At 36.6% G+C, this 14,151-nt stretch overlaps 1 protein-coding gene across 1 annotated transcript in view; it reads left to right on the top strand.

Annotated features, from left to right (window-relative positions):
- The window catches only part of LOC109108513 (cysteine-rich motor neuron 1 protein-like), a 110,294-nt gene extending 98,028 nt beyond the window's left edge, over nt 1-12,266 (top strand). Inside the window, exons 11-17 of the mRNA XM_042774317.1 lie at nt 498-710; nt 802-1,017; nt 2,376-2,597; nt 2,704-2,892; nt 4,691-4,804; nt 5,990-6,180; nt 6,816-12,266. Coding sequence (XP_042630251.1) covers nt 498-710; nt 802-1,017; nt 2,376-2,597; nt 2,704-2,892; nt 4,691-4,804; nt 5,990-6,180; nt 6,816-6,992 — 1,322 coding nt within the window. The 3' untranslated portion in view covers nt 6,993-12,266. The remainder of the gene's footprint in view (nt 1-497; nt 711-801; nt 1,018-2,375; nt 2,598-2,703; nt 2,893-4,690; nt 4,805-5,989; nt 6,181-6,815) is intronic.
- The last annotated feature ends 1,885 nt before the right edge of the window (nt 12,267-14,151 follow it).

Below are 14,151 nucleotides of genomic sequence, written 5' to 3'. Positions count from 1 at the left end.
TAGTATCATGGTTTTCGATGATGGTGATGTTAAAGCTGGCATGAAATAGTAGGTGTACTGTAATTGTCTTTTTCTTCCCTTTTGTGATGTACTGTATATACAAGTGAAACAGATTCTAAAAAAAAAAAAGGTATAATTTTTAATTTCTTTGTATTTATTTTAATAAACATTAAATAGAGAAAATATATAAACTTTTAAATTTAAATCAAATGTATGTATAATGTATGAGGTATATTCCCTCATTATTATTAGATGATATTTGTTCAAAACATCACTTCAGCTAAATTTGTCCACATTCTGTTTGCTTTTTACCATATTCTGTTTTGATAATACATTTTTATTCAATAGTCATTAAAATGTTCATTTTAAAATCATGTTAATCATTCAGGATGTACCGGTTCATTCAAAGTAGCACCTGACCATCTTGATACTGCCGCTGTGAAGGCAGAAAGTCAGTTGATGTGTTGTATCGTTAATTCATTTGTTTCTCTGTGCAGATCAGAGCTCATCGTCTGTGGCTCCAGCAGTGAAATTGGGCTCCTGCCTGTCTATGGACGGCCGCAGGCACGAGAACGGGCAGAGCTGGCATGACGGATGCAGGGACTGTTACTGCCATGCCGGGAGAGAAATGTGTGCCCTTATTTCTTGCCCGGTTCCCCCTTGTGATAACCCCACCATCCGACCTGGCCACTGCTGCCCCACCTGTCCAGGTGAGCCAACACTGCAACATGCTTACATTACGATCTCCACTGATACTTCAGGATGGATTTTACATGTTAAAATATTTATTATGTCTCTCAGAAGAGTCCAGTTCCCATAAACCGGAGCTGAGTGAGGCGTCCGTGTGTTTGGCTCCGGGTGGAGAGTACTTTGTGGAGGGAGAGACGTGGAACATTGACTCCTGCACTCAGTGCACCTGCCACAGCGGCCGTGTGCTCTGTGAGACGGAGGTGTGCCCGCCTCTGCTCTGCCACAGTCCAATCAGAACGCAGGATTCCTGCTGCCCTCACTGTCCAGGTGCGCTGTCATCGAAAACCTTTGTGTCTGAAAAGGATTGACAGGCCTGCTCTAACTTACCAAAACTTTAGTTTTGAAGCCTGTTGCGAAAGCTTGGAGGTAATGGAGAAGTCAAAGTAGCTGTGATATTTGGATCTTGTACGAGCACAGCAAAAGCATAATTTTTTAAAAGATTCATTATTGTAAGGGCTTTTAGAGTGTAGAGGCGTGAGACACCTTTGATGGGAGAAAAGTGAACAAAATATGAATGTGCATAATGAATGTGTTTGGTGGAAATGATGAATACTGCATGGGCACAGGAGTACATGATCAACAGTCTGAGCCGAAAGGATGACAGAGGAATAGAATGGATGCACATTTCAGAGAATGTTTCAGCAACTCTGCTCTTTAAAATGTTCTCAACGCCGCTGAAATCATTTTCGGCTTTCTAAATGAAAGGGGGAAATGAAGGTTTGTTTTGAGATTGGATTGTTTGAGTTGCTATGAATATTTATGATTTGAGTCAGTTGTGTTTTAGTCAAAGCATGTTGACATTTCTTTCTTTAGTTGCAAGAGAAACTATGTTCAAAACTTTTTCACTCTCATTATGATATGGAGCAAATACACCCCCAGAGAAATATGGTGAACTTACAAATATTAGCAAATTTCAAAGCTTGAATTCAAAGATGTAGTGTCACATGCTTAATTGGAGAATATTAGAAATTTGTAGACTGTCAGTTTCATTTATAGCTTGTAAACTGGATGTCACTGAAGTCGACATCAAAACTGTTTACTTCGTTAATAAGTTTCTGGTCTAATTGTGAAGGATCCATAAGGATTCAAAGAAAAAAAAAGGCTATATAATCATGCATCACAATAATAACTTTGAAAACAACTTTCATGAGAAATGTTGCCTTGCCAACTAACTGAAATTATATAAGTACTAAAATTACTAGAACTAAAACTGTAATTAAAAAAAATAATAATTATTATATAGCTAAACAGATACATAAAAATGACAAAGGAGCTAAAAATTGCTAAAATTAAAGTGAAATCTGAAAATATAAAAATAAAAGCGAATTCATTATATTGATAAATACTAAAATAATATATAAATAATAATAATAACACTGCACCTAAGCTGTGTGGACTGTTGGATAACGTTATCAAAATTTCTATTTAACTATGATTAAAACTTTGAACTAAAAGACCATTATCTTAGCAAACTCATATTCAAGTCCAGCTTCATTTTTGGTACTGAACGCCGACTTTTCGTAGCCAGTAACTAACAAAAAAAATAAATTCCTTAATAAATATAACACAAATTATTATTAAGGACTGCATAGTAAATAAATCTGTCTATGTATCTCTCTCTTCAGATGATCCAGTCACCCCTCAGGTGCCCAGTAATGACAGCATGCCCAGCTACTGTAGGAATGAAGATGGTGATATCTTCTTGGCTGCTGAGTCCTGGAAGCCCAACGTCTGCTCCAGCTGTGTGTGTCTAGACGGAGCCATCAGCTGCTTCTCTGAGTCCTGCCCACCGGTCAACTGCGCCCGGCCCATGCTCAGGAAGGGCCAGTGTTGTCCATACTGTCTAGGTATGTAAATCTGTGCACAGTTGAAGATCGTTGCCCCCTGATCATATGTTCTGATGTGTAATGACATGACTGTGTGACTGAGATGTTTCTCCCACCTTTTCACCAGATGCCACGCCGAGGGCCGTGTGTCATTTCAATGGGAAGACTTACATGGACGAGGAGCGATGGGACATTGACAGCTGCACTCACTGCTACTGCCTGCAAGGCCAGACCCTCTGCTCGACTGTCAGCTGTCCTGTCTTACCCTGCCATCAGCCGGTCACCGTGGAGGGCAGCTGCTGCCCCATGTGTCCAGGTCAGGATTTATGGGCTGTGGGTTCAGATAGAGATTAGATCAGAGTGGACAGAATGAGGTACAGTGAATCTGCATGGTAAATACGTCATACATATGCTATACAGAGCTTCCCTAAAGCATTTAGAGCATTAAATGTCTGAGTTTCATTACATTACATTATTGTTTTAGTGAAATATTTTACTGAAAATCATTTGAAAATTGTGTTTGTGATGTTTTTCTTTAAAAGAAATCCAAATACTTTTTGTGAAATATTTTACTGAAAATCATTTGAAAATTGTGTTTGTGATGTTTTTCTTTAAAAGAAATCCAAATACTTTTTGGATCTTTATTTGTGTAGGATTACAATTTTAAGCGGACACTGAACTTCAAATGTCCAAATGAGCATAATAATAATAATAATAAAATATAAATATTACATAAAAATTAGAAATGTTGCCTTGACAACTAACTGAAATAAGTACTAGAATGAATTTTAAAAAATAAATAAATCTAAACCTTAATGGAAATAAAACACAAAAACTAATAAAAAATGACAAAAGTACACAAATTACTAAATCCTACACTAAAATTAAAATTAAAATTAAAATCTGAAAATAAAAAATAAAAGCTCATTTAAAATATTAATAAATACTATAATACTATCTAAATAACACTAAAATAATACTGATGTCTTAAAAAATAGGAATCTGTCAAATTAGTTATAAATAATTAGCATTATTAGTTAAATATTAGAATTATTTATGAGATAATATATTTAGAATAATTTAAAATTTGACTATATGTGTATTAAAATAAATATACAATTGTAATTGTTAAAAACATTATAGTTTGTTTCATGTAAAAGTCCAAATGAAATAAAATGGGTTTGTTTTGTAAAATGTAAAAAGAAAATGAAGCAGAGAAATTACTTTGTCTGGCTCTAAAACAATTTTACTTCTCTGCTGATGCAATCAAGGCCACGGGAACGGGGAAAATAAGCTTAACCAACAAAAGCCCTTTTCACTAACCAGTTATTTCCTGATGGATAAAATCAAACTGTATCCTACTGTTTCCCATTCAATGTTCTGTTTAATTTTAATATACAGCACATTACCGGAGTTAAATTCTGCTTCATTTGCAAACTGGTTTGCATTTTTCCCAACATAAATTAAAGTGGATGGAAACTTAGCTATACACTACTTCACAGTGACTAGAATAAATGGAAGTATCACTGATCCAAGTACCCTGCAGTTTTGCTCTCTGTAGTTCTGTCACACGTCTCTCTCTCTCTCTTTCACACTCTCTCTTAATCTCGTTGACTCTCTCTCTGTCTGGCTCTCATATAGCAATGTTTACTTAGAACATTCTCTCTAATTGAATGGGTCTTTCGTCTAAATACGGACTCGTTGAGATGAATCATTTAAAAGGATTGATTAAGTCGAAGCCGGACAGAGGCTAAATTGGCTCTCTTTGCATTTGGGAGATAATGTCATTGATCACGGCCCTCTTTATTGCTGTATCACTTGGCTCTGGATCAATGAGGGGGTTGAAAGTGGTGTTGTGTGCACTCTGGGTAATCACTCACCCTTGGGTGCTTTCCCACTCAAAGACACAGCTCTGAAGATGAGCTTTTAATTAGCCTGCGGCCTACAATTTCACGCTGACCTGAATCTTGTTTGTTCTGAGTGAACACTTCTTAACTCCTTTTAATGTAGTTACGATTTGTATTATGTTTTGGTGTGTGTTTTTCTGTAACATGCTCTTCTTCTCTCTTTCTTTCTTTCTTTGTTTCCCCATGTCTCTGATGTTTTATTTACAGAGAGCTACGCTCCCACAAACGTGCCCATCGAGAAGACGGACCAACGAGGAGACAAGCAGAGACATCAACCCGCCTGGCCGACTCATAGTGAAAACGATATTATGCCAAAGATCACAAGAATATACATAGACAGAAAACCATACTATACATATACAACAATTATTCACAAAAATGTCTAAACACAACACACAAAGTCAAACACAGCACAACCAGTGTAGTCTGATTCATAAACAAATAACTTTTATGAGCCAATGCTTTAAATGAAGTGGTCAAAGTCCAATTCATAATGCTGTATGAATATGTATTGCATGCATAGTATTGCCACAAGGGGTGCTATAACGAGATTTAGCATAAACTGTATTCTTCTACAGTCAGTATTCTGGTTCAGGACAGCTAAGCTGCATCCGAAATTGCATATGCTCTAGTACTGTAGGTACTACAGTTGGTTTGAAACTTACTTCGCAACCATTAAAAACTATGTTTCAAATAGTGTAAATATGGGTAGTATGAATTAAATCAGTTGCATCGCTAAACTGCCATTCACAATTCCTCTCCCATGGTCTCATGGCATAGTAAAGGGTCTATTGAATGCACACTCCAGAATCTTGATGGAAGAAGTAGGTCGTGCGGATACTTGGTTTTCAACTACTGGTTTTTCGAATACTATGCATTCAGACATACTACTCTTTTCACATTATGTTTTTTGAATGCTATACTGTATAGTATGGAAGTAGGCATATTCAGACAAAGCAGTAATCTCATGGAAGAGCAACATTTTAAAGAGAATTATCTTGAGTTATTTAGCCTAGTTAAGCTGTCTTAAAATAATAACTTGCAAACTTAAGCTTAAGTTAAGCTGTTAGCATGTCTATAGCTAACTATGATGTCTCCTGATTTCATTCTGTTAAGCAATTTCACATGCTTGTGGTACAGAGTTAGCAAGAAAATTCTGTAACTTCTGAAGTAATTTTAATCAAACTTCACTCAGAGTTTCACAAAGCTGGCTGTTTGTTTCTTTTGGATTTTCTATGTTAGCAATCTGTAATTTCTTCTTGATTTTTCATGTTTTGCTTTTGTTAACGCTGATGTGAGTAGGTGTCTGTCTGTCAAGACTCTGGCATTTTCCTTAATTGCTGACATGGATGTCTGACATTACCTGCTTTTACAATCAAGCCGTATTTGCATTTCATATGGCATGATTCAATTCTGAATTGTTCTACATCGCCCCAGTGAGTCGTTGCTTAATGAGTCACTGCTGCCAGGTGCAAAATGTGACAACAGGTGTGTTGTGGGTTGTTCCAGGTGACTTCGGAAGCCTGCAGATGCCCTACCTAGACGGCAAGACACCACAACCCAGTGAGGATGCTGGTCTGCACTGGGCCTGGGTGGCATTGCCCATCCTAATGATGATGCTCACTATCGCCGCCCTGCTGTTGGTCAACCAGCGTAAGCAGTGGATCCCTGTGCCTTGCTACCGCACTCCCAATAAGGTGCCTGCCTATATATCACTGATCACTACATGGATACAATTACATTTTGAATTATTGTACCAATTAGGATGCAGAATTGCGATTTCAAATTACAATTACACTTTTGTAAGTTTAAAATATTTTTTTTTTTCAACTTTATTTTAATTACCAAAAATGGTACTTAAGGCTAGAATACACTATACAACTTTTAAAATCGGAACAGATTTTTAAAGCTCTTGGCATCATACTTTTGCGGAATTTGTAAATGATTACAAAGAAAAAAAGGCCATCATACACTAAACGAGGATTAAACAGACTTTCAAGTCAGTTCGAACACAACAAGTTTGCACGGAATCATGCTCCTCATTGCCAGGAGGCGCATGACAAATAAAAAAAATGCCTCTGCCTTTCATACACTATGTGATTTTGTGTGAAATCTGTCACCTAGCATTGACTCCACAAGATTGCAAATCTATACAAAAATCTAAGCAAAAGTTGTGCAGTGTATTCCAGCATTTAGCTGTAGAAGTGTGAGAAAAATTATCTCCAAGGTCCAAGACTCACTGTGTTTTCTGTGTGTGTGTGTGTGTGTGTGTGTGTGTGTGTGTGTGTGTGTGTGTGTGTGTGTGTGTGTGTGTGTGTTTTATCCTGTATAGCCCACATGTCTCAATAACCAGCTGGTGTATGTGGACTGCCAGAAGGGGACAAAGGTCCAGGTGGACAGCTCCCAAAGCATGCTCCGCATTGCAGATCCTGACTCAAGATACAGCGGTTACTACAGCATGCAGAAACACAACAACCTGCAAGCTGACAACTTCTACCAGACCGCGTGAGACACAGGAGAGAGAGAGAGAGTGAGTGAACGAGAAAGAGAGAGACTGAGCCCGTGTTCAGCTGCCAAACCTTTGCGGCACATGGACACCTACTAAAAAAACTGTAGAGACGGACAAAGCCACCAAACCAAGTGGTCAGAGAAGAGACCCTGATACCGAATAACAATTATGATAAGTCACTCCAAACAAATCAAAAAAATATATCACACGTCAACACCGAAAGTCTCACCAGGAGATGGAAGCCGCACCTATGTAACCGAACCATTACGGAGTGTGATTGTTAAATTGGAGAGAACTCTTCCAGAATATTTTTGTGAATCAGAAGTATGGTAGGTTGAGCATCTTTTGTGTGTAAGCGTGAGATTTCGTGGATGTTCAGGCACAAGTTGAAGTTAGTCGTGAAGTCAAATGAACGTTTTGGGGATTAGGACAACTGGGGTGTTGTTTTTGTTTGTTTTCAACAATATTTTTCCTGCATTCCTAACTTTTTCTGTTGGAAAAGAGAGAATTATTTTAGGAGTGATAACTTTTGACACAAGTGCTTGTGTGAACACTTAATGCTGAACCAAAGCTCCTCTGTCTACAAAACCAGACCAGGCGAGAGGCCGAGGAGGGACGTTCGCTTCCCTGAGACAGAGGAGAAGCTGGACTGTGTACGAAGCACAGCAGAGAGATGGGTAGAGGGAAAAAAAGAGGGAAAATCAGATGAAAGAAAATCTGTTGTTGCAACAGATGCATTTTTGTAGAAGATGCTACTGTAAGATTGTGATTTCCCCAGTTGATGTGGGTGAGTTTGGCCGTTTTTGTTTTGTTTTTTTGTTTTTCTCTTTAAAAGACAAAAGGAGGAAAACAGAGTAAGCTGCTCTGTGGACATGAGCTCTTCCTGTTAATGGATGTGTGGGGTCTCTATGTTGTATTTCTGCTTACATGTACAAGCATTTTCCCATTTAATCATACAAACACCATTTTTTTTTCTCCCACAACTAAGGGCAGATTGACACTCCTAGCAAATATGTATTTTCCTGAAATGAATCAGAAGAATGTGAAGCGAGATGCAGGAACATAGTGTTAGTGGATTGGATTTAAGGCTATGCTTTACAAGTGCTGCTTTTTTGCTTTGATTCTTTAAACCTCATTTTGTAGGGATGGAAACCAGTAGTGAGAAACGTTTACCAAGAAAACTGAATTAAAGGGCCTTATTCCTGAAATGTGAGCAGAATGGGTTTTTGTGTAAATCACTCCAAAAACATTCCTAAGTTTAAAAGTTTTTGTAATGTTCGTGTAAATTTATAACTGAGGTGTAACAGTATACATATTCACACCAAAAAAATTCAGTACGGGTCTTTTGGTTCTGTACACATTTTAACACCTACATGTGTGTCTGGAATGCATATAGAAATCGTAAGGGATATCAATATATTTTCAAACGATATATAGGATATTTAGGACAATACCGTTTATATCGATATACTTTGATATTGTTAACACATTTGAAAGTCAACACAGAATAAAGAGTGAGCTGCTGCGGGGAAATAAAAAAAAAAAATGTCCTAAACATGAGACATGCTTAAAGGGATACTCCATCGCAAAATGAAAATTTTGACAAAATTTTCATTTTGGGGTGGAGTATCCCTTTAAGAGTTTCGAACTAATTAAGCATGTTTTCATCAGCACATGGAATCTTGCAGTTTTATCTTTATCTGTTAACGTGAAAAGTCATGTGAGTGTTTCCATTTTGCAAGAAGGCTTGCCCTGACAGCCAATGGGTGTCCATCAGACTTTACTGAAGGAGTAGCAATGCATGCATGCACGTCAAACAGTCAGAGCGCATTAATTTTAAATAAAAGATTTTGCTAATATATTTTACATCCAAAAGTGGAAAAACTTAAAATCTCTGATGGAAAACCACTCTTAAGTTGTTTTATAAAAAAATTTATACACAAAAAATACAAATTTGATGGCAATTTTCCTAAGAGCGATCTTACAAATTATTTCTAAATACTATTAGTTCTGTGAATAATTTACACAAAAAAGTTGTAAATTGTCGAGATTCTGAATTGTCGGCAGTTTACATAAGAATGGTCTTATGATTGCTACAAACTAGTAGTTCTACGATCTATTTACACAAGTTCTTAGTTACCAGAAATTTACAAATATTTTACAAACAATTTACACCAATATTAAATTGGCTGAAAATTACATAGGTTTAACAAATTATAATTAGTAGTTCTATGACGAATTGACACAAACAGTTGTCTACAGTTTATGAGAGAATGGTTCTACGAGAGATTTACACAGAAGTTGTGCCAGTGTTTCATGAATGAGGTCCAAAAAAATGATCAAATGACTTTTAGTAGGGGATCTGAGAGAAACGTATAATGTTTTTGGATAAATGTTTCCTGTTTTCTTTATTTGTACTGTTCACGAAACTGCCTCCTTTTCTGGGAGCTTTGAAGCATTACTGAGGCACCTTTGTGTTCTGGTTTTCTAGCTGAGAACGAATTTGGCTTCAAAAATCCAAAGCTATTATAGGAACATTTATGTACATATTATTACTAAAATGAAAAGACCTGAAATATTATGTGTGTATGTATATGTGTTCGCATGTACGTACGAGTGCACACACACAAATGCACATGTACGCACACATGACTTCTCTTCATTGGTAAGTTTCTTAGTTCATTTTCCTAATGAATGTATTTATGATTGAGCAAAATAAGAGATTTATATAATGGCAAACTGATGATGACAGGCATTCCATTGCCTTTCTTGTTTGATGGTAATTAAAAAAGCACAGACGATGATGATAGAGAAAGAAAGACAAACATCTCATTCTATCTTTATTTTTGTGTGTATTTTTTCTCTCTCGTTTTCTCGTAGAGTTTTGCTCAGTTGAACGTTTTGGGGCCCATAAGAGTCACTTTGGCTTTGTTCAAACAGGCAAAATTCTGATGTTTTGGCTTATCCAACTTAAAATTGTTTTTTGAAGTGTGAAATATAAGACCACAAGAAATCTAATTTTTACTTATGACAGTGTGGACAGCCAATTCTAAAGATCAGATTCGTGATTCTGAGAATTGTGATCTTACAGCTAAACTATGAAGCTCTCTTTTCATTGTTTCCTGTCATGAGTCCCTTCAAGTGTCAGAACTACTGGAATGTTGATGGACACAAGCTGTTGAAGTGAGGGGGCGGGGCGAGACGAGGGGCGCGGTAGTGGGAGGGGAGAATGGGTGGGGCTGGTTATTTGTGATAGTTTGTCTTGGTTGTCTTTATCTCTATGTGATATTTTTTGTAGAGCTATACAACTTGGCACTTTTACATATGGAGAGAAGTAACCTATGTGTTTCTTTCTTATTTTGGTTTTGTTTGATAACTAATCTTTTTTGTAGAATGAGTTGCCCTTCTTTTTTTTTTTTTCTAAACCCTTGTGGGACCCTGTGAAGCAGTAATCTCTTGAAAACACTTCCAAGGCACACTTCACTCTTAAATCAAATATTATATTTTGAAGAAAGAAAATCAAGCCTTTTTTAAAACAATTTTCAATTTGCATTGTGACATTATTTTTATAACAATTAAGCACATTTTCTCTGGGGCATTTTTTTAGATGTATTATTTATTTTTTTAATTAAATGCAGAGTCAAGCAGATAAATGGTCTGTGGCCTGCTTCAAATGAGTGGCATTGTAACATCATAAACATTATATCAAACATTTATCGAACTCTTGTTATCGTTTTATCGTGGAAAATTGTATAAGGATAATTATCATTATCATTGATTTATCGCCCAGCCCTAATTACAGTAATAGGAATTTTCTGTATTGCAGTAATGATAGTTTTGATAAAGAATGTGCTTAATTGTCATGAAAACCGTCATGAATTAATCACAATGCAAAAATGTATAATGTTTTTGTTTTATTTTACTTTTTTCTTCTTCTTCTTCTTTTGATGTTGGGCTGAAATATGACCCAGATGTTAGTTTTGTGGGATTCACCCACTGATACATTTGTTTTAGAACTTTTTAATTACAACATTCAATTCTGTAATAAATAATAGCCACGTATTCACAACATCACTTACTGTATTATGACCACAATGCTATAAAGTCGCAGTTTAGTCTTAATTCAAGCACATAAATGTGTAGATGTAACCGAGATGTAAGTTTTTACTGGCAAGGCTTGCTCTTGAGGATCTAAGGCTAATTAGAGAGATCTGGACCTTCGCTCCTGTTTATTCTTTACCACGTTTCTGTTTTGTGGAAGTTAAACAATTGATTGGTAGTCCTGTCTTCCAGTCACGGCCAATCAAAAAGCCTCAGAAAGACAATAAACAGCAATTATTAATGGATCGCTGGAGAGAGCGTTGCCCTGGAGGACCCAGTCACGTTTACAAAAATAAACTCAACAGCATTTCAGCAAGATGTCATCCATATTTAATGAGCCATGTGAAATCTGTGCATAGCCCACTTTCAAGTTGAAATGCAATTTCCACACACAAAACAACATTTCCTCCTCATTGCCTCTGAACACACTGTGCTTGCGTTCATGGATGAAAGCCAATGAACACTACTGACTGGATTTGATTAGGGCAGACCTGCACATTTATTTGGGTCTTACAGGGGGAGGCTTTTTTTTTTCTTTTTTAGTGCATTCTCTAAGTATTGTTGTAAATACTTGAGTGTCACTCGCCAAAACTTACAAAAAAAAGTTGAATAAAAAAAAATACAAAAAAGTTTGGAGAAAATTAGAGATGTAATATATTGTCTATGACCTTAATAATTTATTGTTGAGCAGAAAAACTGAACTTAGTGGAAGACGCAGCTCAAATCACAAATGTTTGTGTTGTGTTGATCTCTCAAAGAACGTTTCAAAGTTCAAGATTTCATAGAGTGTCCGTTTGTTCTTTTTCTTCTTATTATTTTGGTTCTTCTGAGAGCACAACAATGTCCGTTTTTCAAAACTATTCTAAGCAAGTTTATTTGTTCCAAGAAATTGAAGCCCAAGAAGCTTCTAGAAATGTGTCCCCGTTTCCCCTCTCCACCCTCTCATGCTTTCTTTCTACATGAAATATCAACTCTTCTTGAGTTTGTATACTACTGGTGTTTAATGTTCATGTAAAAAATAATGTCAACATGGGTCATGATACTGCAGATTTACATATAAAAAAAGGGTAGATGAAAAGTTGACTCAGAATTCCTGTAGCACAGCAGTTTTTTTTTTTCAGTTTCTCATATAATTTTGTTTCTTTGCAGCACAATAAATACTTTTTAAACAAATGAGAGTCTTGTCACGTTTTTATGAAGATATACAGTTGCTTTATGGTTTGTGTGACAACTATCTCGTTGGTATTAACAATATAAAAATATACAGATTTTTTTAAGATCATGTTTTAGGTGACTGGACACTTCGTATGTGCTTCGTATCTTTGAAAAAGATTTTAAAATTGATTTAAAAGGTTCTTAATTAAGAATTAATTAAGAATTAAGAACAAAATGAATTTAAAACAATTAAGAATAGAAAATGATTATACATAAAATATAGTGCAATTAGTTTGGACATCGCACAGTGAAGACCATTACAATAGTCCACCCTGCTGGTGATAAAGACATGAACAAGTTTCTCCAAGTCTTGACTGGAAACAGAACATCTAATTCTTGCAATGTTTTTGAGATGATAGTATGCTGATTTAGTTACTGCTTTGACATGACTACTGAAACAAAGGTCTGACTCCAGAATCACACCAAGATTCCTGACTTGATTTTTAGTTGTTAGACCCCTAGAGTCAAGGTATGCATTCACCTTGAGAACTTCATCTTTGTTTCCAAATGCAATGACTTCAGTTTTCTCCTTGTTTAACTGAAGAAATTTCTGGCCCTCCCATTGTTCATTGGATGTGCCAGTAAAGGAGTAATTTGCTACTACACCCACAGTGGCAAAAACAAGTTCAGAGAGACTAAAGCCAAGGGATTCTTGCACTGACTCTCTTATTGCAAACAACAGGAAAGGAAGACCCTCAACCCAGTCTTTCCCAGTTTCCACACAGTAATGACACAGCAGGGTTTTGAGAGTTTGATGGAACCATTCGAGTGCACCTTGGGACTCAGGCTGATATGAAGTGGACATTTAGTGACTTATACCAAGCATTTCTAGAGCCTGCTTAAAAATCCTAGAAGAAAAATTTTGACCCTTGGTCACTCGGAATTACTTTTTGCAATCCAAAAGTGGTACAGAATTTGAGCAGTTATTTTACAACGACCTTAGTTTTTAATGTGCATAGTGGAACAGCCTCTGGGAAGCGAGTTGCATCACACATGTATTGGTGTCCTGACATAGCTTTGGGCAACGTTCCAACATAATCAACAATTGTTTAAACAGGTCACCTACAGCTGGCATAGGGCAGAGGGGTGCAGGCGGGATTTTCTGATTAGGTTTACCTGCCAGCTGGTATGTCTGACATGATTTTTAGAATCTGGGCACTGCTAACTTAAGACCCAGCCAGAAAAAAAACACTGTAGTAACACATTGTTAGGTTTTTGTTATATCTAGTGTACATGTCCAGACAATGCGTTTTCAGTAGGCAGGGCAATCTGCTTCACTTCCTGCCAATCAACAATCCACATTCACAGAAGTAAACCACCCCCGAGTTAAGGTAGCACGTTCTGCAGCCATTATACTCATTCCCCAGAATCAGATCGACTCCCTCAATAGGTAACTGTGGATGCACAGCTAAACTGACTGTGCCACTCACAATGTCAGACTTCAGAGACAAAAATACAAAATTGTGAACAGTGTGAACATTAACGGCACACACACAAAATCAATACCAAAAATAAAAACTAACACACTGTTAATTGATTAAGCGAAAAAAAGCCAACAAAAAAGCCAACATAACACATAAAATAAAGGTCTGGGTCGCACCCGTATCTTGCAAGTTTGTTACCAATTTATTAAAGATGGAATCAGGAGATAGAGAGACTGTGCCTTCAAAAAAGAAAGGTTGATAACTCTCTCCACTAATAGAGCTCACATTACTCAGGGTCTGTACTAGTGCCACATTTTTGGGCTTGGAAGCCACTCTTTTCTGTTTCCAAGCCCCTAAATCACAAAATCAAATATCAAGGAACAAAAAAAAAAAAAACAAAAAACCTAAAACATATTTGC

Source organism: Cyprinus carpio, chromosome A17, assembly GCF_018340385.1.
Source record: "Cyprinus carpio isolate SPL01 chromosome A17, ASM1834038v1, whole genome shotgun sequence".
Taxonomy (NCBI): Eukaryota; Metazoa; Chordata; class Actinopteri; order Cypriniformes; family Cyprinidae; genus Cyprinus; species Cyprinus carpio.
This window is presented reverse-complemented; position numbering and strand designations above follow the sequence as displayed.